The sequence below is a fragment of the Artibeus jamaicensis genome, unplaced genomic scaffold (assembly GCF_021234435.1).
Source record: "Artibeus jamaicensis isolate MK-2021 breed Jamaican fruit bat unplaced genomic scaffold, CSHL_Jam_final contig_867, whole genome shotgun sequence".
NCBI classification, from domain to species: Eukaryota; Metazoa; Chordata; class Mammalia; order Chiroptera; family Phyllostomidae; genus Artibeus; species Artibeus jamaicensis.
In genome coordinates, this window is record NW_026521995.1 from 1,229,355 (window position 1) to 1,256,242 (window position 26,888).

A 26,888-nucleotide genomic window follows, 5' to 3' on the forward strand; every position below is an offset into this window, starting at 1 on the left:
CATGACTAATAATAAATAGGGAGTTTGTCGAATAAGTAATAATAGGTAAAGTAGTTTCTGGATGGTAGGAGAGGGCTGCATCATATTATTTTTCAACTCTTAGCTCTGCTCCTTACTGTGTAATACTAAGCAATACTTTAACTCTGAATTTTAGATTTCCCATCAACCAAAATATGAATAATAAGTATTATATAAAGATGTAGACTTAAATAAAATAACACATGTAAAGAGAATGCTCAGAAAGTACTTATTTAATACACAATAGCCCTCTTTTTAATTTCCTATTTTACTTATTTAAGAGTTTTTCAAAGGTCTTTGAAAATTTTATTTATTTTTTAGAGAGAGGGGAAGGAAGGAGAAAGAGAGGGAGAGAAACACCAAGGTGTAGTTGCCTCTCAACTGAGGACCTGGCCCACAACCCAGGCATGTGCCCTGATTGGGAATGAAACTGGTGACCCTTTGTTTCTCAGGCCAGCACTCAATCCACTGACCCACATCTGCCAGGGCTAGTTTTCCATTCTCCTAATTGTACTTTATTTATAGCATATACTCAATAAATTTATGTTGAATGAATAGATTGGTGAGATCTTACTATTACAAATCTGATGTAGGATTTTGAAAGGACTTAGATTACTTTGAAAGAATATAACCTATTTTTTTAATAAAAGTCATTTCATGCTTGCAAAGATAATGATTAATGGAAAAATTATAGCATTTGGATGAATAGAAACTTGTTTGATTGATGATACACTTATAGACAAAGGTGATCATTTCTTCCTGATGACACACCTGTGTGGCACTGGCATCACCTATTCCATGAAATGCCAGGAGTCGACATCTGCACAGAAGACTATTGGCTGCTCCTCTTCACTGGCAACCATGGGAAATAAGAAAATATGAAATTGTAAGTTATTCTCTTTCACCACACTGATGGGAAGTTCAAAAAACCTATACCTGCTTGTTGTATTCTCCCCAGTGATATGCTAGAATTAAAATTTCCAAGGAAACATATCTTCCAAAGTATAGTAGGTATCAAAAGAAAAAATGAGATTTATGATGTATATATTCATGCAGTGGCATTTGTATGATTTTTGAAACCAATGATATATATATATTTTTTAGCAGCACAATCATTCTTTATACAAATGTCCTTTCTACATGCTGGTCTGCATGATAATCACTCCTCATGGGCTGCTGAATTTTCCAACACAAAGGAAACTGAATTAGTTACTTCATTTTACAATTCTTAACCGAGTCAACAGTTCAGATTCTAAACAAGACGCTAAATTGGGACTTGGTATTATTTTAATGAGATTTACATCCCAGTCCTACCCTGGAATAAAGAAAGTTGTAAGGATTACAGTCTATTTTAGGAAAGAGTAAATTACCAAAATAAGTTTCCAATGTGAATTTAAAACTGAATTAGGAATTGTATAGGAAATGCCAGCTTGTTCATTTGTGACAGAAATTATGACAGAAAAATTTTCTCTATTCTTGAAAATATTCTAAGTCAGTATTAGCCTGACTGTTAAATTAAACCACTTTTAAAAGCATATTAGTCCTGATGCTCCTTAAACCTACCCATGTGTAGTTCTTTCAAAAGCTAAAAATAATAATATTAAGCCATTCTTTATTGTGGGGCAAGTTCCTTGCTGGGAGGTATGATTGAGCTGACTTTCATCTTAGTAGTCTTATATGCTTTAAAATGGTACAGAAACCATGGTAAAACACATGTGTTCTCATATTCTCCACCCTCTTAACTGCAAAGAGAATAAAGATTATTTTGTATATTTAAACATATTTATCTAATCTCTGCTCAGTGTAAGAATATATCCATTAAAACAAAACATGGTTTTCATGCCTCACACAATTTGGACAATTCTTAGAGTCCAGTACAATGAACGCTGAGTTGATTGTTCATCCAGAACTTGCTTGTGGCTTCACCCAGGATATATTCCTGCCTTTCTTTGCCCTGTGTATAAGAGAGCATGTACCTGAGGATTTTCATGGCAAAATCATTCCTACTCTCATTTAGACAACATTACCTAAAAATTATTTGTTCAATTGTTCAAATGAGCTTTCTTTAAGAGTGAAATCTTTATGTAAATACAGATCGACATGTTGCAACTGGGTTCTCCTCAAGTATTTTTAACTTTTGGACACCACGTCAAATATAATTATGATCTTACAAATATCCATTTTCAGTTATAATATTCAAACAAAATAATACAGAATTGCTGTTATTTAGAATTACAGAATTCTAAATAATATGGTTGATTACTTAAGGTTAAATTAATCATGCATTGGTTTAATGCTATATCATGCATATTTACTCAAAACAAAGACTATAAAAAAATAGCGTAAACATAAAATTTTATATGTTCCCTCAATTACACAATGCTTGATTTTGTAACAGCTTACATTGTTAGCTTTACAATTTCCTGAACAGGATTATAAAACAATGTCTGTATAATCTCAACTATCTAGTTCTCTATATAGGAATCTTGGAGGTTGCAACTGCGTCCTAACAAGCAAAAAGCTGAACAGACTGAGAAAGTAAACAACTTTCATGGGATCCAGAAGGGAGGCTCAGGCACAGGGCATACTGCTACCTCCGAGACTAGAGAGACAGACAGGTGGACACAGAGAGTAACACCTATCAGAGCAGAGACTCAACAGCAGAAACCGCTGTAGGAACCAGCACCAGGGGAGGAATACCTGCTCTGTCATTATGAGTTGTTGGAGGCTCAGTGTGGACAAGTGCGAGAGTTAAAAACCCCAAGGGATTCACTTACAGGGACGACTCCACAATACTGTGATATTTACCTCCAGGAATTGGACCAGGCTTTATAATCAATATTGGAGAAAAGTCCTCTGAGGCTTCCAGCACAGCACTCTTTTTTCTAACAAGGCCTGCCATCAAGGGAAACTACTAACAAAAGCCTCAATTAAAGGGGTATTATTGAAGACTAACTGGTGGAAGGAAAATACCCAATGCTAACCCCTGCGGCCATCCTGTTCCTCCTAAGGGGGAAAACTAAGAAAACCCTTGTGATATTCACAGTCCAAAGACATAGGCCCATTAAAAACTGGCACCTAATCATAAAACTGTAGAATGTTTCCTCTCTCCTCACACTATAAGGGCCTATTTACAGTGGTCATTTTCACTGAGAATATCATATCTGGCTATCCAGAAAAAAATTACAAGACATACTAAAAGGCAAAACAAATTTGAAGAGATAGAACAAACATCAGATTCAGGTATGGCAGAGATATTGTTTTTATCACATGTGGAATTGAAAATAACATTAATCTGCTGACGTGTCTCATGGGTAAAATAGATAGCGTGCAGGAACAGGTGGGCAATGTAAACTAGAAAGGTGCCCATCCTAATAAGGAACAAAACAGAAATGCTAGTGGTCAAAAGCACTGTAACAAAAGTGAAAATGCCTTTGTTGGGATTATCCATAGCCCGACATAGCTAAGAAAGATATCTGAGCTAGAGGACATAACTATGGAAATCTCCAAAACTGAAAATCGATCCCTCAAGCAGAAATTCAATAAGGATTAAATTCAATAATTCTTAGTGTCCTGGAGATGAAAGAAAAAATTAAGCGATGTTAGTAATAAAATCTTTTTTAAATACTAGAGAGATTTGGTATTTAATGCCACTTAGTAATTGCTAATATTTATTATAATAAATTACATTATTACCCTTTTTACCTTTTCTGTTTCACATTTTCTCAGTTCCAAAATGAGGATATATTTACAAAATAATTAAAATGTTTAATAACTTTTGCTTTAGGCAGTATTTCTCAAGATAAGTTGTTTACAGTATAATAAACTTCCTAAATTCTCTACCCACCCCTGAGAAGCAAAGATAAAGGAGAGAAAAGTATCATGAAAAACATGGAAACCTTATCCTTTGGGACAGCATGGATGATATTATTCTAAGTTTAATAAGCCAGTCAGAGAAAGACAAATACCATATGATTTTACTCCTAAGTGGAATCTAATGAACTATCAAGGAAAATAGAGACAGACTCATAGATGGAGGGCAGGCTGACAGCTGTCAGTGGAGGGGGAGGGTTGGATGGGAGGTAGAGAGACTGAGCAAGAATAAAAAGAGCAAAAAACTGCTGGACACAGACAACAGTGTGGTCATTGCTGGGTGGGGGCAAAGGTGGGGGAGGTAGAGGAGGGCATAGGGGGAATAAATGGTGATGGGTGGTCTGTGACTTGGGGTGGTGAACACACAGTACAGTGTACAGATGATGTGTTGTAGAACTGTGCATGTGAAACCTGTATAATTTCATCAACCGGCATCACCCCAAAAAATTCAATGAAAGGAAGAAAACAAAAGTGAAACTAAAAGGAAAAGTATAACATTGCCCAAATAAGTGCCTGGAGAAAAAACGCATGTAACGCTAAAATCTTTTCTCACTGATTTTAAAAATTGTGGAGAAATAAACTTACACAATCCATTGAAATAGCTGTGTGTAGCAAATTAAAATATTCTATTTGAATGTTGCTGTAAGGATAATACTGTAAAGTTTTGAATATTATATGATGTGGCAAGATCACTGTACTTTTGGGTTGCATGCTTTAAAGTCAGCTAATTTCCTCTTTCTTTCTACCATAAATTGGGAAATGTTTTCCATGTATCTTCAGTGAGCTCTGTGATTCTGAATTTGATCTTCATTCCTGGGAGCAGCAGCAGGATGATGACTTTGACTGGCATCTTAAAATTAGCCACTTCCTGGCCCCAGGCACAGGGCCAGTGGCTGATCACACCTTGTGAAATTCGTCTGGTCATTACATCTTCATAAAGAGCCTGTTCCTTCAGCAGCCCATGACAGCAGCCAGAATTTCAAGCCCAGTCTTAAGTAGAAGGAGCAAAAACTGAAAGCTATGGAAAAAAACCAGAAATATTATAGTCAACTTCTGATAGAGTCAAATATGGAAAATGAAAGGGTCAGGATGAGACCAAAGATATGTTTGGATTTATTCAGCTTAGGATAAGCTGTGAGGAATAGAGAAGGATGAGAGGGAAGGATTGTTGGAACTGTAGGAAAAACTTATTCCATGGATATATTCTATACATACTGGGATTTTGGAAACCATGGAGACATGTCATGGTCATTATCCAGGGCTAAAACAGGAGGCGCAGAATAGCAGTTGTTTTCACTTAGCAAGTTTAGTGCATATTGGACTTATGGGAATTTGAGCATCAAAAAATAAACAACGAGAAATATATATTTAAATATGTCCACAGATTAATATTAGAGATAGTTGAAGCTACAATAAAATGTTTGAAGATGTCTTTGTGGAAAAAGAAAAATTAAACTTGTCCCTAAAAAGAAGTGGGATACTTTCTCTAGGCAGAAAAAAAAATGATTTGGTCATTATCCTGTGGAAATGTGAACAAAAAGTTTATAAAGTGTTAAAATTATAAATAAGGTTATATGGCTCTGAGGGCCAAACAGCCTCACATAATAACTATGTATTTACAGGATCCTCCACTTTGCTTTATTTGTTGTTTGCTGGATGGTTTTTACCCCACAAAAATTCGGGTCAGCTATGTTAGGAACTAAACTTAGCTTTACATATATTGTATTAAGCCTCAGAGTTCACGTCAGAAGAATCTTGTTTTTGAGGAATTGGTAAGTAAATAAGTAGCCATTAATTTATATTCAGAATGAAAAGTGCAGTCTTCATAAGATCCATGCACATGTATTCTCACTGGTGTGTTTCCAAACTGTGAGCACTAAAAGAAAAGCCAGCTGCATCCAGAAAGTTGCTAGCTGACCAGAGAATGAGGCTGGGACACAGACTATGGCACGATTTAATTCTTTTTTATCTTCAAATTCTAGCATTCTCCTGTACCTCTCTCCACAATAGAGAGAGCCCAAACCTGGGAAGGAGACCTATTAAATTGTTGCTCAGGGGCAGCCCCATTGTACCTGCGCCCACGACAGGGGCTTGTTCCCTGTTTCCTGCCGACCACCTGCACATCCTCCACCGTCACAGTCCGAACACATGTTACATCTTGAGTTTGTCTCAGCAGTTTTTCTCAGCGAGCTTAAGTTGGTTTCATAGGTAAACTCTGGGACAGTAAGCTCATTTCTTTCATCCCTTTAGGTACATTAGACAGACAGGTGTTATGCCACCAAGTTCCACAGATTTTGCTTCAAAAGCATGACATGCTTGGATCAGGGTTTTAGAGAAATAACTCAGTTAGCAGTCCAGAATGAATGTAACAGATTATATATACAGAATTATATTAAACTATTTAGTTCAGCAAAAAAATAACTTTTAATCAAATATATTTTGTTTGTTTTGGTATCTTCCAGATTATTTGATACTTTCCTCAAAAATAAAACCCCAAACATACCAGATTTTATATACATTGAGTATCTTAAATTTTGTTGTATTTTTCTTTACTATTTGCTCCCTTTACAAAGTCCCCCACAATCACTACATGTTGTCCATGACCATGAGTCTGTTTCATTTTTGCTCCATCCCTCTACCCTCAAATGCCAGCCACCACCACCCCCCGCCAAGCTGTCAGCTTGCTCTCCATCTATGAGTCTGTCTCTATTTTGCTTGTTCAGTTTGCTCATTAAATGCCACGTATAAGTGAAGTCTCATGGTATTTGTCTTTCTCTAACTGGCTTATTTTTTGAGTATCTTTAAATATGTATCTGAAAATCAGAAATAAATTCTAGTCTTAGAGAGCAAATTAAAAATTAAACACGAAATATGTAAAATTCCATTTTGACTTCTAAGTTTCTCTATTTAGATACATCCTCTGAAGGTGTTCAAAAGACTTTTTTCTTTTCATACTGTAATCACCAAGGTTTTCACCCATTTCTATTTTTTTCCTGGTCCCAGAACTGTAGTCCCTACTGTTTCAAACATTTGTGTGAGAATAATGAAGTGAGCCTAGAAGAAATGTCAAAAATTAATGATGGATGGTTTATTTTATGAATATTTATGACATAGATTTAATACAAAGAAGTAAGAAAAGGTCATGCTGGGAACGATCCGGTCTCACATATGAAATATGTTTATTAGATAAGCAGAGCGGCCTCCCCAGTTTTCATGAATGGTCTGTCACTTGACCTTGAGGAACACCTTCAAGTCAAAAACATCAAATTGGAGGTTTTCTTCCTTTTGAGAAATGGGTGGTAGGAGGAATTCAGACAGGGATTGATGAGGAAGGAGATCAAACCTCTGAGTAACTAGAATTTCCCCGTGGAAAGGCCCCTTCAGAATTCAGTGCTCAGCAGGCGTTCACTCACTCCGGTGCCCGTGTTAAGGTGATGCTGTCACCAGGTGGTCTCCGCAGAAATGGTGGTGTTTAGATGTTTGCTTGTATGAGAACCTGATGGCACCATCCAGAAAGTGGTCCTGAGAAGATAAGAAAGAATTTATGTGATGTAAACACTTGTCTCATGCTCCTTGTCCAAATTATAAGTCAAAACAGAGCCAGTCTGTGGCTGGGTGGGACCCAGACAGACATGCGCCCCTCAGGTTGTTTCCTCTCATGCCCGCTGACGCTGCCTGAGAGTCCGGCCCCTTTTGTTTTGCACTTTAATGAGTGGCGCCACCCTCGGCTGGTTCTCCAGTCCTCCCTGGACAAGGCACCGTGGTCATACAGCACATTCCCCCCAACATTACTGGTTAATAGAAGAAATGTGTGATACTTGAAAGGGTCATCAACTGGGAAATTTGAATAGCGTCATTTACAAGGCTTACCTATTCTTGATGCTCTTTGAAGTGTGCATTGCATAGACTGTTTAATCACATTCTTTACCCTTTCAACACATCTGTTTTTCTTTCTCTAGAGAATAATATGCATTACTGCTAGTGTTCTAATAATGTCTTTTCCTGTGCGAAGAAAACCCACATTATAGTTTTCCCTCATTCACACAAATGACAAGAAAAAGCTTAAAAATCCTCTGAGTTCTTATTGTTTCTAACCTGTACTTTTTTTTCTCTCTCATTTTTTTATTCTCCCCTCCTACGTAATAGTCACTAAAAATATGGGCAAATTTATCTTAGAAATATTGAAATATTTATTAATTTTAACTCAGGAAAAACCTCCCAAAGCTGCTAATCTAAAGCATGCTTTTAGCATTTTGAGTAAAATTTGGGTAATTACTGTTCTGGTGGTTTTGCTATAAATAGTGGAGCCTGGAGGATCTTGTAGGACTAAAAATGTGTTTCCAGTGCAAGAATGTAGTGGTATAAGCAATAGAGTACTTTACTATTTCAGAGAAAATTATTTTAAGTTTCATCAAATTGAATGTGATTGTCTTTAGGCCCTGCTATTTCTTAATCATGAAAAATCTTTTATATAATGCATCACTTTTTAAATCATATTTTATTCCTTTGATAGTAGATGTTAAGGGTTTATCAAGGAATCCTGCCTTCAGAAAACACAGAAAGTAAACTCTTCTCATTTTCTTCAATTAAATTTCTATTTGATCCCTATTGTACTGTCTTCTGTGTATAGCAACATGTGAGTTAAGTCTGGCCTACCTTCCTTGGGTGTTAGATAACTGCAGAGCAATAGGACATAGAGATTTAGTTTTCCTTCTGGACTCTGTGAATAAAGAAGAGGGTAATATGATATAATAAAAAATAAAATGGAATTAATTATATTAATGGTATATAATATTCTCCTTAGTCACAGATAATTTTTCATGATCACATCTATGAAAATGGTTTGGGCCCTCCTCTTGACCCAGGTATCTGTCTCAAACCAAACAAAGATCCCAGTTCACCTCCCTGGAGACTAGGTGACTTCTGGCAGTGGAAGGGACTAACTCCATCTGGTGATGAGGATGTCCGACTCAAATCTGAAGGCAGAGTTGGCAAAGAACACTGGCTGATATTACACTGGACAACACTGTGCTCACGAAGAGTTGTATACCATCCCAGCAGTCCATGAAAGGACTCCTAGTAGTGCCTCTCCCAAAAGGTACATTTTTTTTTTTGCAGGTTAGAAGATGAGAAGTAAAAATGGAAAGGAAAAGGTGTGATATAAATGACTAGTCATTTACTGCTTTCATAATGAAAAAAATCTTTGTATTCTAAAATGTCACCTTTCAAGTCTTTTCTTATGAAATTTTGTTCCAAATTTTCTTCTAACTTTAGTATATTTAGCAGTGTCTAAGTTCTCTGTTTAGTCAGCTTCTTCTTATACCAATAAAATAAGAGAAGAACCCTTTGTTTGTATCTGATACAGAATTGAATGAATTGAATAAAATTCATTCAATAAAATAAAAAAACACCAAGGGCACAATTACTCAATTTTAATTAGATATCATTGTGCTTATGCTCTTTATTGTTTTTAGGCCAACAAACAGTACAATTTGAGTGGCAGAGTTTATGTATTTAAGTAGTTTGGATGATTGACTATGTCCATATACTCTTCAATAATTTGTTTAAAGAATTATATTAAAAGTTTGAGTTAGTAGATGTTCAATATAAAACAAACAGTGACAACACGGTAAAAAGTGAAAATAGCAAGCACCATGAATACATATAATATATTAAAGGTATGAGATGAAAATAAATGCAATGTTTATTATTAAAATGACAAAAGAGCAAATTTTTGTCAGTTGATAATATGACATATATTTATATTTGAACCATGAGGTATTATTTTTATAGTAGCTAAATTATTTATTTTATACTTAATGAAAACAAAAATGTTTTTAAAAGAATAAATTTGTTTGCTTTGGCTTTTAAGATGGTAGATGAAATGAGAAATATTACCATGTCTATTCTTACACTTTCATTTCAAAGGGGGCATTTTTAATTGGACAAAAGAACGTTTCTATATAAATAGTTTGCAGGTGACATCCACTTAAGCAGGTTTTTTGTGTACCATGTTGGCAGCAGCACTGTATGGAATGGCATAGAGGAGAACGAAGGAACATTTCCAGACTGTGTTGAAGAATAAGGATACACATGAGAATGCAATGCAGAGTCACTGCAGGTACTTCTGACTAATCTGCTTCCTCCAGAAACACTTTGCTTTCCATTCCATTATGTGTGGCTGTTTGGGCAATGGGTATACTAGCTCTTATACAGGTCTGATGTTTTTAATAGTAGTTTTTACCATAATAAAAAAATAACCTCAAAACATTTAGATAGTGTGGGAGTAAAGTTTCATGTTGAGTCATTTCAAACTTGAATGAGAAACTGCTAAGTGGGATGCAAAAGGAATAAATCTATCTTACTGGGAATATTAAATTCGAAAATCTGTGAAATCTTAAAAAAAAACTTCCAAAAGGAAAATTAAAAATATCTAGAAAATATTTATTAGTTTTCAAATTAAAGACATACTAATAATACTAAGTTCTTTGTATGTTCTTATGCTATTATGATATTTGATGAATAGAAATAAAAGGTTGTCTGTTCCTTAGAATAATTCAGTTTGATAAGAGGGAACAAAAAATACCTCAACTCTAATGTTAGGTAGACTATAATAAGTACCAGGAAAATACACAAAATATTACAAGGATGCAGAGAAGACAAAAAAAAACATCCAGTTGAGGACATCTAATTTGAGATTTCTTTAGAGGCTGCCCAGAAGTTTGGCACCAATCACACTTGGAGTTCATAGGAAGGAAATGTCCCTTCAGTTTGTAAGACAGGAGTCCAAGCGTGAGCACTGTGGACCAGATGGTGAATGTGGTGGGAGGAGCACCATGGCAGGTCTAGCAGTATGAGATCAGTCAGAGATGGTGTCATGCAGACCATGGAGGTGAACTGAGTGGGGATGGTTTGGCTGAAGCAGGCAACTCGCGTAGCTGAGTATCTGAGATACAATATTACCAAGAAAACAAGGAGCTAAGCTGAATATTAGTTTGCTTTAATTTTTTCCCAAAATAAACATACATTGAAAGGTCTTTTAAAACAAGGAAGGAAAGAAGGAAGGAAGGAAGGAAGGAAGGAAGGAAGGAAGGAAGGAAGGAAGGAAGGAAATACATAAAGAGCTAAAAAGATAATACAGTATTTATGATTTAAAGTACAGCAATTGGTAGGAATGGCTGAAGTAGAAAGAGCCCCTCCCCCCAAAAATCACCAAATGTCTTTATTTATGTTATTTAGAGCATTCTGAAAACTGAGGCAAAATAATTTAATGTTTTTATAACAACCTCAGCTGTAAGGCCTATATTCAATTGCTGCAGATGAAAAATAAAAACATATGGAATTAACATTCCTCTAAACTAAATGCAAGTGCATATGTATATCTGTATGTCTGTATGCATCATGCATTTATATATGGGGGTATATCCTGACTAAATAAAACACCACAACTGCTTCCTTTGGTCTTCATGAAAGTTGGTGCAGGGTTGGCCAATGTCGTGGACATCTAGCAGAACTGTAACAGGAATTGAAAATGTAAGCAACATACATACTTTTACATTTCCTAGTAGTTATGTTTCAAAAAGTAAAATTGATTTTAATAATATATTTTCATTAACTCAACATATTAAAATATTCAGTGCAAAAGTAATATGACATTAATAAAATATTTTTCATTCTCACTTTATATTAAGTCTTTAGATCCAGTGTATATTTTACTTGAAAGAGCACTCAGTTTGGAGTGGCCTTATTTCAGTTGGTCAACAGCCACTCACGGCTAATGGCCACACTGTGAGGCAACACAGGAGGTGACGTGAGCACTCATGGCACTTTCAGGCCTCCCCTGACAATGGGGTTCCATTAATCAGGGTAAAATTTGAGATTTCTCAAGAATTGCAGTTCTATTATTTAAACAGAAGCACAGAAATGTACCCCTAGGCCAAATGTGGAAGCACAAGTACCATGTCCCAGTTGACCGGAGCCTCGTCACCGACTCCCGTGTCACTGGCTGTGCACTGCACAGCTGCTCTGAGACTCCACTTCCTCAACCATAAAGCAAATTTCTCAGGGTGTGGGGCTCTCAAGAATAAAAAGAGGTAATGGCCTATGTAGTTTGTCTAGTCCCATGGCTAGTATACTATAGGCATTTATTATATAAAATCATCTCACTTTATATCATCCTGTACTTTGGGACACCTTTATCAGTATTCCTTAGGCAGTGTAGTCATTTGAGAATAAGCCTCCATTATTTGCATTTTTATCAAAACATGTTTCTAACTTTGGTTTTGACAGCTTTTTTGTTGCAAAGGTCACAAGCATGTGACTATATTATTATTTTTTATTTTTAATATATTTTATTGATTATGCTATATTATATTATAATGATTCAATCTTATCATTTATTGATAACCTCTCCAATTATTTTTTATCCTCACCAGATGACATGCTTATTGATTTAGAGGGAGGAAAATGGAGGAAGAGAGAGAGAGAGAAACACTGACGTGAGAGTGAAACATGGATTGGTCGCCTCTCACATGTGCCCCAACTGGGGATTGAACTCATTTCCCTGAAATACTTGGCAGTAGTTTAAAAGGCTGCTCTACTGATGAGAATTCTGTCATAACAAATCAGTCAGAGTTCTGAGTTAGGGAAATCTGGCTGTCTGTACTTGGCTCTGTAACTTAGTGAATTCTATACATAGTGTTTGGTGCAGAGTGCATGCATTTGAGGTTCAAAGACATGAACTTGGATCTCGGCACTGCTTACTGCCTATGCAGTCAGTCACCCGATCTACTGAACCTCCCTAATTCTTACCTTTCTTATCTGTAAAAATGGGATTATTTTAACTTACTTATAAATGATTTGAGAAAATAATTGAAATAACATATTTTTAAAATACTTGGCTAATATAGTTGGTTTTCAGTTATTTCTCCATTTTCTGCAACTCCTGCTGGGGGAGACTATGAAATTTAAATTACTAGTTTAAATTTATTAGAAGCATATTGCCTACTTGCTGGTTTTTCTTTGTCACATTTCATTCATTGCTCAAAGCAGTGTGTTAGACCCTTGCTGCCCATGTTCCTTTCAAAGGAACTACTCTCACCAAAGTCCCAAAATATCTTATTGCCAAATTTTCTGATTTTATTTATAATAAGCAATGAAAAGAAAATAAATAGATCTGAAATGCACAGAAGTTCATATCTTGATTGGCTATGGTATACTTGGGGAGAGTAAAAAATAAAGATAGAAACATACTTCTCAGAATATTTTCCAAGTAGAATACCTCTTGGTTTTAATACTCACATTCATAGAATGCATGTATCTCTTCTTACTCTGTTTTTTTTTTGGGGGGGGGGCAGAGAAAGAGATAGTGGTTATATTGAAAAATGCATTTATATTACCCCCAAATCACTAGAATACTGCTTAAACAAAATATTGTGCAGGAAAAAAATCTCAAGTTTATTGCAAATACAACTGCTAGACAAAAAAACGTTTGAAATGTTATGCAGTGGTAATACAGAGGCTGTCAATCATGGATGTTGCCATGGTTAGCAGAAGCATCGCAGCAGCAAAGGCACCATGAGCCATTATTTCATTGTGCATTTGTCTTGAGTATGCCTCTCCTGTGTCTTCCATATGTAGCCATGATCTTGCTTAATGTGAACATTAAGTGCACCCAGAATTGAGAAAGTGTTGGGGAAAATTGTGAAGAGGGAAGCAAGGCAAATGAAAAAGAGATTAGAATGTAAGGAAATCTAAAAAGATACATGTTGACCAAGGACATCTGGCTTTGAAGAAGAGGCAGATTAAAAAACTAGTGGAAGAACCCTTAATAGGGGTATCAAACTCATTTTCACTGGGGGCCACATCAGCCCCATGGTTGCCTTCAAAATGCTGAATGTAATTTTAGGATATATAAATGTAACTACTCCTTTTGAGATTACATTCATCCCTGTGAAGGCAGCCCTGAGGCTAACGTGGCCCCCAGTGAAAATGAGTTTGACACCCCTGCCTTAGAATATGTCATCGAGGGATTCTCTCCTGAGTCTGTTTATGTAAACATGTAATAGAACTCTAAGGGGGACAACCGGCGAATCAGACTTACACATATCACTGACTTCTAAATCTTTAGCTTTAATGGGTACTTCTTTCTAGGTAACTGTGGGCAATATTTAAATTATTGCTGAGTGCTGTGACAGCAAATAACTTCTAATGGTAACAGATCTTCAATTTTTCCAAATCTAATCAGACCACATAAATGATACAGATGAACTCAGACAATAAAAAATTAACATGAGAAGGTTTATTGAGCGAAGACTTGAAGAAGGCTTGGAAATGAGCCAATGAAATATCAAAAAGCATCAGAGCACACAAAGGTGAACAACATACTCCTAAGCCTCCCTCATGTCTTTGCTCGGGAAATTGTATCATGTTAATTTTTCATTATCTGGGTTTACCTCTGTTAGGAACTCCAAAACACAAAGCATGATATCTTTAATCTCTTAAATAATATGTGTTTGTATTTTTCATAAATTTGACCCTTATTGAAATGTGTATATTATAAAGTTAGAAATTACATTTTGCATTCTCTTGGTTATCAAGCTAAAATTAAACTATTCTACTGTTTGAGACCCCAAAATATGTTCTGATTAAATGAAAACCAAGAAAGATCATGTGATTATCTATTTCAAATGGTTGAGAATAGTGAAACAACAAATGTTGTATTTCTCTTCGAAGAAAAATGTGATTGTGTGAAACTAAATATATTTCATATCCCAATGAACTTAATAAGTTGGAATATTTTTAAATGTTTGTTTAAAATGCCAGTGGGCTATACCCTATTTATATAGCAATGGAGAGATAGGCAGTTTAAAATACTTGAATTTTTAACTATATCATTGTTCCAAGACAATGTCCTTCAGTTTAGGACTTTTTCCATGTAAGCCACTTCTTTTATTTTAGGGTAATTGGGAGATTGGGATATCTGTGTGCTATTTTATCTATTTTATTTACTCATCTGATATCTGGGCTTCCGTGCACATTGTCTGTTTTAACAAATATATGGATAATCAGAATAAAACTGTATAATCAGAATATCATTTAAAATGCACACAACTCCACTCCTGGAAGATGAACAATCCAATTAAAAAAATGGGCAAAAGACCTGAACAGAACCTTCCCCAAGGTGGACATACAGAAGGCCCAGAGATATATGAAAGGATGCTCAGCATCACTAGCCATCAGAGAGATGCAAAATAAAACCACGGTGAGATACCACTTAGCACTGGATAGAATGGCTATAATAAACAAATCAACAAGTGTTAGAGAGGTTGTGGAGAAAAGGGAACCCCAGTGCACTGTTGGTGGGAATGCAGACTGGTGCAGCCACTTTGCAAAACAGTATGGGATTTACTCAGAAAACTAAAACTGGAACTGCCTTTCGATCCAGCAATTCCACTGGGATTATACTCTTAGAATTCTGAAACACCAATTCAAAAGATCTGTGCACCCCAATGTTCATAGCAGCACAATTTACAATAGTCAAGTGTTAGAAGCAGCCTAAGTGCCCACCAGTAAATGAGAACGAGTGGATAAAAAAAACTGCGATACATTTACACAATGGAATCTACACAGCAAGAAGCAAGAAGGAGCTCCTATCCTTTGTGACAGCATGGACGGAACTGGGGAGCATTATGCTAAGTGAAGTAAGCCAGGCGGTGAAAGACACCGCCTTTGATCTCTAATCAACAAAGAAAACAAGCAAGCACAATATAAACAGATACATTGAAATAAAGAACAAACTGACAGTATCCAGAGGGGCAGAGGTGGGTTATGGGGGAAAAAAGGGGAAGGATCGTCAGGGAACATGTATAAAGGACCCATGGGCAAAGCCAAAGGGGAGCAGGATTGAGGTTTGGAGGTGGGGGTGGGTGGGGCAGGGAGGAGGTAGGATTGAGTGTGGGAGGTGGGGGTGGGGGAGAGGGGAGAATGATGGGGGGAAATGGGGACCACTGTAGTTGAACGACAATAAAAAATAAACTTTCTTTACTGGGGGAAAAATATTCCAAAACTGAAGATTTAAAATTTTGTGACAAAACAACCACGTTCTCTTTTTGAAATATTTTTATCTCAAAAATTTTTAATGAAGGCAAAAGGCTTAATATTTTAGATTCAGTTTTATTGCTAACTTTTACTTATATCTCAAATCTTTTTTCTGAGATTATTTTCTTGCTTTCTGAACTATATGTATAAGAAGTTATTTTAATGAGGATTTTTAATTTCTAATTAGCTTCAGTGCTTTAATATCAATGTAACGTGTGAAAGGTAGTTGCAGTAGATGTTCAGATTTAGCATAGGAATCATTTTTTGTTAGATATTTTTGAGAGATGTTTTCCCACTATCCCTTGGCTTCCAGTGATTGTCATGGTCAAGAAAGCAGCTCCCAGTCTAACTGCCATTTCTTTGTATGTAATGTCCTTCCCCCACTGCTCTCTCTCTCTCTGATTTTCCACTAAAACATGTGAACTAGGGTAGGCTTCTTTTTATTTGTCTTGCTTGAGAGTCAATGAACTTCATGAATCTGGGGACTGATGTGCTTCATGAATTCTGAAATATTCTAAGCAGTTTTAACTTTGAATATTGCCTTTCCTGCATTCAGTCTTTTCTCTCCCCCCAGTCTCTTCAAGACTTATGTTTGATCTTGCTCATCTTAGCCTTTCTTTTCCTTTTTAAAAATTAAGTATAATTTAGATATAGTAAGATGTGCAGATTTTCAATATAAAATACAGTGGATTTTAACACATGCATACACCAGTATAATGCAAAAACATTAAAATATGGAACATTTTCATTGCCCCAGAAATTTGCTTTGTTCTCCTCAGTAATGCTGCTCCCTATGCCATCAATCAGAGTCAACCAGTGTCCTGGTGTTTATCAGCACATATTGGATTTGCCTGTTATGAGCTTCCCATAAATGGTGTGTCTGGCTCCTTTTGCTCAGCATAAGGTTTTTGAAATTTATCCATATTGTTGAGTGTATCACTATTTTTTCTTTTTATCAGTGAATAAATATTCTATTTTATGAGTATATAGCAATTTGCTTATTCATTTTCTTGATGAGCAAAAGAGTTCTTTCAAATTATTGGATATTATGAATTAGGCTGCTATGAAAATTTGTGCACATATTCCTTTACAGAAGTATGATTTTTTTTTGTAAATACCTGAGACTACAATTGCTTGATCCTAAGACAGATGTATGTTTCATTTTATGAGATTATATATATATACACACATATATATATACACACACACACACACATATATATGGGAAGTATATATATAAACATGATTATCTCCCAGCCCTGGACAGGTAGCTTGGTTAGTTAGAGCATCATTTTGATATGCCAAGGTTGTAGGTTTAATCCCCAGTCAGGGCACAAACAAGAATCAAACAATGAATGCATAAATAAGTGGAAATTGATACCCAACCCTCTTTTCCATCCTCTCCTTCTAAACTATCAATAAATAAAAATCTAAAAAAAGAAAACCAAAATTGATTGTCTCACATTATACAGTGTGGCTTAGTTGGTTTTGGCCACTGCTCTTTAGATTTCACATATAGGGAAATTACATGGTATTTGTCTTTGTCTGACAGTTCACTGACCATAATACTCTCTAGGTTCGTCCATACTGCCAAATGGTAAGATTTTATTGTTCTTTTTACAGCTGAGTAATGTTTCATTGTGTATATACCACCAATTTTATCCACTCACATATTTGTGGGCCCTTGGATTGTTTTCTATCTTGGTTATTGTAAATAATGCTGCAATGAACATAAGAATGAATATATTCTTTTGAATTAGTGTTTGGGGTTTCTTCAAGCATGTATAACCAGAAGTAGAATCACTGGGTTATAAGGCAATTCCACTTTTAAGTTTTTGAGGAACTTCCAAAATGTTTTCCACAGTGGCTGCACCAATTGCATTCCCACCAACAGTGCACCAGGGTTCCCTTTACCCCACACCCTCAGCAACACTTGTTTGCGGGTTTGTCAATGAAGGCCATTCTGATGGGTGTGAGATGGTGTCTCATTGTGGTTTTAAATCATGTTTCTCTGGTGACTAGTGACATTGATAATCATTCCATATGTCTATTGGCCATCTGTATATTGTTTTTGAAAGTGTCTAATCAGGTTCTCAACCCATTTTTAATAGCTCTGTGCTTTTTTGATATTGAATTCTATGAGTTTTTAAATAAATTTTGGAAATTTAACCCCTTATTGAATGTATCATTGGTCAATATGTTCTCCTGTTCAGTAGGCTTTCCTGATGGTTTCATTTGCTGTGCAAAATGATTTTGTTTTAATGTAGATTAATTTGTTTATTTTTGTCTTATGTTTCCCTTGCCCAAGGTAATAGATCAGAAAAAATATTGCTAAGAAAAATGTCAAAGATTTTACTGCCTGTGTTTTCTTCTGGGGGTTTTATGATTTGGAGTCTTACATTTATGTCTATCAAAGATTTTCAATTTATTCTTATATGTGGTATATGAAGGTGGTTTCAGTTTTTTTTTTGCATGTATTTCTCCAATTTTTCCAACACCATTTACTGAATAGACTGTCTTTACCCCATTGTATGTTCTTGCCTCTTTTGTCATATATTAATTGACCATATAAGGATGGGTTTATTTCTGGGCCCAATTTTATAGTATAGTTTGATATAAGGCAGCAGGATACCTCTAACTTTGTTTTTTTCTCAAGATTGCTGTGGCTATTTGGGGTCTTTTGTAGTTCCATATGAATTTTTAGAGTATTTGTTTAGTACTGTATAAAACAGTACCATCAAAATACCACTAGTATTTTGATAAAAATTGCATTGAATCTATAGATCACTTTGAGTAGAATGGTCATTTTAATTATAGTAATCCATGAGTATGGTATAGAGTCTGTCCAGAAAATATGTAGCCACGTACTATGAAAAATAGAGACATTTATTGAAGATACAAGAAACATTGTACACAGGACAGTGACACCTCAGTCCCCTTCAAAGTAGGAACCTTGGGACATCACATAGTTCTCCCAATTGCCGTCAGCTGCCCTGTCATATTTTCCTGAACCTCATTGTTGTTCTGAAATCTCTTCCCTCTCAAAGGTGATTTTAGTTTTGGGAAAAGCCAGAAGTCACAGGGCAACAAATCTGGGCTGTAGTAGGGCTGACTTACCTGGGTGATTGGATGTTTCACCAAAAAACTCTGTAGGAGACTTGATGCATAAGCAGGCATGTTGTTGTGATGAAGCTACCAGTCACCAGTTGTCCATAGCTTCAGCCTTCAGAATCATCCCTGAAGCTACCAGTCACCAGTTGTCCATAGCTTCAGCCTTCAGAATCATCCCCAAATAATTGTGGTGAAGGAATGTGCAAGCTTAATGCAAAATTTGATGCAGAGTCATCACTCTACTCTCTCAGTCATTTTGAATGCTATATGGCCACACAGTGCACATGCTCACTCAATGGCATCTACTGTCCCCACTGATTAATACAGTGAAGTCATTGTTCACACATGTGCATTCCAGTCCACTTTCCTTGGCTGTCAGGTAACATCAGTGTAGCACCAAACCATTCTCATCGTATCAGCGATTGGAATTTTTCTAGACAGACCTTGTAGGCTTCCATTTATCTGTATTTTTTAAAATTCTCTCATAAGTGTCTTATAATTTTCCACCTATAGGACTTTTATCTCCTTGGTGAAATTTATTCCCAGGTATTTTTCCCTGACACCATTTATCTCACTTACACTCTCTTCCACCTCCCTCTGCTATGCTCCACTCTGCAATCACCTCACTGTTGTCCATGTCCATGAGTGATTTGTTTTTTTACTTTTTTTCTTCAATTCTTCAACCTCTCCAGCCCCCCCACCCCAAAAGGTCAACCTGTTCTCTGTCTATGAGTCTGTCTCTATTTTGCTTGTTAGTCCAGCTTGTACATTAGATTCCACATATGAGTGAAACACATGGTATTTGTCTTTCTATGACTGGCTTATTTTACTTAGCATAATACTTTCCAGGTTCATTCATGCTGTCACAAAAGGTAATATATTCTCCTTTTTTATGACTACAGTAGTATTCTATTGTATAAATGTACCACAGCTGTTTTATCCACTCATCTACCGGTAGGCATTTGGGCTGCTTCTAAATCTTTGCTGTTGTAAATGATCCAGCAATGAACACAGGGGTACATATATTATTTTGAATTATTGTGTCAAGTTTCTTTGGATAAATTCCCAGAGGGGAAATCACTGGGTTTAGGGTAGTTCCATTTTTAACTTTCTGAAGTAACACCATATTGCTTTTCTCAGTAGCTGCACCAATCTGCATTCCCACCGACAGTGCATGAGGACTCCTTGTTCTCCATATCTTGGGAACACTTGTTTGTCAATTTATTGATGATAGTTATTCTGGTAGGTGTGAGGTGATATTTCATTGTGGTTTTAGTTTGCATTTCTCTGATAATTAGTGATGTTGAGCATATTTTAATGTGTTTATTAACCATTTATATGGTCTTTTTGGAGAAGCATCTATTCAGGTCCTTTGCCCATTTTTTAAAATCAGATTGTGTTTTTTTGGTGTTGAGTATTATTAATTTCTTTATAAATTTGGATATTAACCCCTTATCAGATGTGTCAGCAAATATGTTCTCCTAGTCAGTGTCTTTTCATTATATTGATGGTTTCCTTTGTTGTGTAAAAATATTTTATTTTGATGTAGTACCATTTGTTTATTTTTTCTTTTGTTTCCTTTGCTTGAGGAGACATATCAGAAAAAAAATATTGGTACGAGAAATGTCCAAGAGTTTACTCCCTATGTTTTCTTCTAGGATTTTTATAGTTTTATGACATTTAAGTCTTTAATTCATTTTGTGTTTATTCTATGTGTGGTGTAAGAAGGTGGTCTAATTTTATTTCTTTACACCGATCTTTTTTGGATGCAATTGTAAATAGGATTGTATTCTTAGTTTCCCATTCTAATAGTTCATTATTGGTGTATAAAACTACAACCAATTCCTGGATATTTACTTTGTATCCTACTACTTTACTGAATTCATTTATTCTTTCTAATAGTTTTATGGTGAAATCCTTGTGGTTTTCTTTTTCTTTTCTTTTGTATTTTATTGTTCAAGTACAGTTGTGTCCATTTTCCCTCCACCACTTTCCCCTGCCCTACCCACCCCCACCTCCCACCCTCAATCCTACCCCTTTGGCTTTGTCCATGGGTCCTTCATACATGTTCCTTGATGACCCTTCCTCCTCTTTCCCCCATTACCCCCTGCACTCTCCCCTCTGGTTACTCTCAGTTTGTTCTTTATTTTCATGCCTCTGTTTATATTTTGCTTACTTGCTTGTTTTGTTGATTAGTTTCCATTTATAGGTGAGATCATATGGTATTTATCTTTCTATTTTTTGCTTGCAAATAATAACAATGTTACTTCTTCCTTTCCAGTTTGGATACCTGTATTTCTTCCTGTTTGATTACTGTGGGTAGTACTTCCCAAAATATGTTAAATAAGAGTGGTGAAAGTAGATATCCCTGACTTGTTTCAAATATTATGAAAAACACTATTAATTTTCCCCTTTGAGTATGGTGTTAGCTGTGGGTTTGTCATATATCACCTTTTTATGTTGAGGTAGATTTTCTCCATTCTTACTTTGTTGAGTTTTTATCATAAATGGGTGCTGGATTTTATCAAATTCTTTTTTGGCATCTATTGTTATGATCACATGGTTTTTATCCTTTCTTTAGTTTATGTGGTGTATCACATTAATCGACTTGCAGATATTGAATCATCTTTGCAATTCAGGATAAAAAACCCACTTTTGCATGGTATATACTCTTTTTAATGTGTTGCTGAATTCAGTGTGCTAATATTTTGTTGAGTTTTTTTTTTTTGCACCTATGTTCATGTTCATCAGTGATACTGGCCTATACTTTTCTTTTTTGTAATTGTTTTGTTTTGTTTTGACTCAGGATAATGCTGGCCGTGTAAAATGAGTTTAGATGCTTTCCCTCATGTTGACTTTTTTTGAACTAGTTTGAGAAGGACTGGTGTTAATTCCTTGAAAGTTTGGTGAAATTCACCTGTGAAGCCATCCAGTTCAGGACTTTTGTTTGTTGGGAGTTTTTTTTTAATTACTGCTTCAAATTTGTTGTTCGTTTGTAATTAGTCTGTTCACATTTTCTATTACTTCTTGATTCAGTTTTAGAAGATTGTATTTTCTTAAGAATTTATTCATTTCTTCTAGGTTGTCCAGTTTTTGTATATGATTGTTTGTAGTATTTTTTTATAATCCTTTGTATTTCTGTGGTTCAGTTGTCCCTTCTCTACTTTCATTTCTGATTTTATTTTTTCAGGTCCTCTCATTTTTCTTTATCTTGATGAGTCTGGATAAAATTTTTTCAGTCTTGTTTATCTTTTCAAGAAAACAACTCTTGGTTTCATTGATTTTTTTTGTATTGGTTTTTAGACTCAATCTTGTTTATTTCCACACTGATATTTATTATTTTTGTTATTCGACTCACTTTGGGCTTTGTTTGCTGTTCTTTTTCCAGTTTCCTTAATTGTAAGGCAAGATTCTTTCTTTGAGGTTTCCTTGTTTCTTGAGATAGCCCCGTATTGCTATGATCTTCTCTCTCAGGGCTGCTTTTGCTGAGTCACATAGATTTTATTGTGTCATTTCTTTTTCATTTTCATTGTCTCAAGGTATCTTTTGATATTTTCTTGGATCTAATTTTTAACTTCATGTTATTTAGCCTGCATGTGTTTTTGTTGTCAGTATTTGTCTCATAATTGATTTCTAGTTTATTACCATTTTGGGCAGATAAGATGCTTGAGATGATTTCAATCTTCTTAAATTTATTTAGACCTGCTTTGTGTCCTAACATGAAGTGTCCCAGAGGTCTCTTAAACTATCTCAGAAAATGTCCCATGGGCACTTGAAAAGAATGTATGTCTTGCTGCTTTGGGGTGAAATGCTCTAAGAATAGAAATTAAACCATTGGGTCTAATGCATTATTAAAAGTCACTTTTTCCTTGGTGGTTTTCTGGAAATGGGGTGTTAAAATTCCCTACTATGATTGTATTACTGTTGATCTGTCCCTTTAAGTTCATCGATATATGCTTTACATATTTAGGTGCTCCTCTTTTGAGTACCTAGAAGATCACAAGAGTTAGTTCTTTTTGTTGAATTGATCCCCTTATTATTATGTAATGGTTTTATTTGTCTCTTATTATAGCCTTTCTTTTAAAGTCTGTTTTGTCTGATGTAAGTATTGATACCCCAACTTTTTCCTCATTTCTCCATTTGAATGAAATATATTTTCTGTCCCTTTACTTTCAGTCTCTGTGTGTCTTTTGTTCTGTGATGAGTCTCTTGTACACAGTATATAAATGGCTCTTGAGGGTTTTTTTTGTTGTTCATTTTTTTCATTCAGCTATTCTGTATTTTGATTGAAGCATTTAATCATTTACATATAAAATGATTATTAATAGGTACCTATTTATGGCCTTTTTATTCTTTATAATTATGTTACCTTTTTGTCATTCATTTTCTTATAGAAGTACCTGTAACATTTCTTGTAATACTGGTCCAGTGGTAATGAACTTCTTTAGCTTTTTCTTGTCTAGGAAGATCTTTATTTCTTTTTCAATTTTATATGATAGCCTTGTTGGATAGAGTCCTCCCAATTGTTGGTAGGTGCTTTTTATCATGTTGAATTTTTGTGCTTATTCCTTCTGGCCTGAAATGTTCCTGTTGAGAAATCAGCTGACCGTCTAATGGGAGCTCCCATGTAGGTAACTAATTTCTTATTTCATACTGCTTTGAAGATTTTCTATTTGTCTTTAACCTTTTCCATTGATGATTCTTGGTGTGGGCCTTTGACTTCATCTTGGTTTTGATTCTTTGTGCTTCTTGGACTTGTGCCTTCTTCCTTCACCACATTAGGGGGTTTTTTATTCGTTATTACTTCAAATAGGTCCTCAGTCCCTTGGTGTTTTTATTTTCTGTCTGGTACCTTTATAATGTGGATGCTGTTATGTTTAATGGAGTTCAGAGATCTCTTAAACTATCATCATTTTTTTCTTTTTGCTTCTCTAATCAGGTGTCTTATGTCACCTTGTATTCCAAATCATGGATTAAATCCTCTGCTTCAACTAACCTGCTGTTGATTTCTTCTAGTATATTTTCCATTTCAGATATTGTAGTTTTTATTTATGAGTAGTTCTTTTTTATGATTTCTGTATCCATATTGTGCTAATGCTTACTGTTTCTTTGTTTAAGTTATCACGGTGTTCAACTACTTTCCTCTAAGTTCCTTGAGCATCCTTATAAACATTGTTTTGAACTTTTATTATGTACATTGCTCTCCTCCATTTCATTTAAGTCTTTTTGGGGGGATTTCTCCTGTTCTTTCCTTGGGATATGTTTCTTTTTCTACCTATTTTGGCTGCCTCCCTGTATTTGTTTCTGCTTATTATTTAGATCTGCTATGTCTCCCAGTCTTAGTAGGGTGAGTTTATGTAGCCAGTGTCCTGTGGGGCCCAGTTGCTAAGTCTCCCTGATCACCTGAGCTAGGTGCTCCAAATGTCCCTTGTGGTGGTAATGTGAGCCCTCCTGTTGTAGTCAAATCTCAATCACTGTTAGCCTGTTCATGGATAGGATTGACTCTCAGCCTGGCTGGTGGTAAGAACTGATCTCAACCATAATGTAAGCATTGATCCCACGAAACAGAATTAGCCCCCTCAGGGTTCTTGTGCCTGCTGAGATCTCCCTTTGGTAACACAGCTTGTAGAGCTAATTGGTTCATGCTCTGATGTGGTCTGCAGTCAGCTACTGGGTGTGCTGGTTCTGGGATCTCTTGGGTAAGATTCTGATGTAGATCAATGTCAGACACTGCCTCTGACTGGCCTTGGGCTACCTGTTAGGAGTTACAAAGTGATCCAGAATTCATGGCTGCTTCTGCTGGGCTCTGGATGCATATGGGAGTGGTCAAGCTGTGTACCATGGCCAATTCCCATAATTACTAAGACTAGGGAATTTCAGGAAAAGCCCCAGGGGACTCTGAGATCTACCTTCATCTACTGGCTGCCTGTTAGTCTCAGCCACGGAAAGAGTTTCTCTCAGAAGATGAGTTGCATGAGGCAGGTTCTCGGTTAGTCATCAGGTAGGGGCAAGTGGCTTTTTCCAGGTTGATAGAGACTCACACTTGACACCAGTGATGGGTCTGAAGTCACTCAGCATAAGTCTGGATTCTGTGGACCTTTTTGGTGGGCTTTCAGTGAGTTGTTAGGTCAGGGCCAATAGAGTTCATCAGGCTAAAACGGATTAATATTCAGTTGTGTGGAGGGAGGGCCCTGCTCAAGAACTTTGACACTGGCATGGGTGCACTGGGAAAAATGGCGCTGTCCCAAAGCCACACAACTCAGTTTCTCCCTGTGTGTCTGACACCCTTGAGCTGGCCTGAGTCCCCCGAGGGTCCCTAAAGAAATGCTGCAGTGGGCCCAGGCTGGCAACAACTAGCTGATTCCTCAGCTGGGCACGAACTTGGTAGGGTGGAGCCACAGAGAGTCAGGAGGGTGGAGTTAGTACATCTCCCCAGGCTGATGCCCTGTGGAGGGCAGTGTTCAACCCAGGGAAGATGAAGTCTGTGGGAGATGTGGGAGATGGTCAACAGCATGGAGACAACAGTCACTGTCCTTCCAACCTTCTCCCTGATGTCATAGAATCCAATCTTTCTCTGGATGACTTTAGTCCAATCTGAGCTACCATCCTTCTGCCAAAGCCCAGGGTAAATGCCCGTGAATGACATTTTGTGCCTTGGCTCTTTGATAGGACACTTGGGTTTCTAGCAGTCTCCAGGCTCAACCTGGTGAACCAAATCTCCACTGATTTCCACAGCCAAATGGCACTGGTACTCAGAGCTGGTGAACTGGGCATGGGTTTGAGGCCCCTCACTCTTGGGGGAGAGAGTGCTTTGCAGCTGAGATATTCTCTGGGTGCAGTAGAGAGCCCTTTTTGCAACTGTGTCCTTCCTATCAGTCTGGATGTGGCTTCTTCTGTATATCTTAGCCAAAGACTTCTGTTCAGTTAGACTTCTGTTCAGTTAGACTTCAGGTGCAGCATGGAAATTGGGAATTTGAGATTTTCTATCAGTTAGATTTCCACTGAATATATAAAAACACCCATTTATTAATTCAACACAATGTGTGATTAGTTTGTTTCACCTTTATGTTGGATAGTGCAAAAGAAATTACACTGAATAAAATGTATTTCTTTACTGTTCACTTAGCATAAATTATGCTTTGTACTGTGAAATTGGTTGAGAAGCTATTTGGGAAGGGACTTTAATTTTGGCATCTTTATTGCCATTCTAAAGAAAGTTCATTTATATATGTGCATGTATTGGCTACTTTTTAAATGTTTTCAACTTAGACCACATATATAAACTATTTTTAATGCTTATAATTATTAGACTACATGCACAGTACAATAAAGTAATGATGTAGAAATCCATTTTCTTGTAATACAGAGAACATTTTAATATACTGGAAATTATATTACATAATCATACATATACAACTCAAATTTTAATTATATTAATACTGTAGCCTATTCAGATAAATTTAAAATTCAATGTAATATCCTTAATGATATGTGTTTATGTTAAAGATTTAATGATTGGTATAAACTCTAGTAGTGCAAATGCTATAGGCTGTTTTCTACAAGCTATCACAAACCAGTGAGTGTATTTCCTGAAGCTCTATGCAGAATTTCTGAGGTAGTTGCATTCTTTTATTTAGTATCACACCTTATTTCCTAAATAATATGAGAAAGCATTTAAATAACATATATTTAAGTATATATGCACATGCATGTATACATACATACATAGGTATACATGATCTTATCTAAGTGTTTGTGGACTCAAGATTCTTCCAAATCCTCAGACT

At 36.1% G+C, this 26,888-nt stretch overlaps 1 protein-coding gene across 1 annotated transcript in view; it reads left to right on the forward strand.

The window, feature by feature from the left end:
• MALRD1 (MAM and LDL receptor class A domain containing 1) overlaps positions 1 to 26,888 on the forward strand; it is a 307,929-nt gene that overhangs the window by 186,423 nt on the left and 94,618 nt on the right. The window contains 5 exon segments of the mRNA XM_053673503.1: positions 4,672 to 4,936; positions 8,702 to 8,739; positions 8,741 to 8,802; positions 8,805 to 8,891; positions 8,894 to 8,989. Coding sequence (XP_053529478.1) covers positions 4,672 to 4,936; positions 8,702 to 8,739; positions 8,741 to 8,802; positions 8,805 to 8,891; positions 8,894 to 8,989 — 548 coding nt within the window.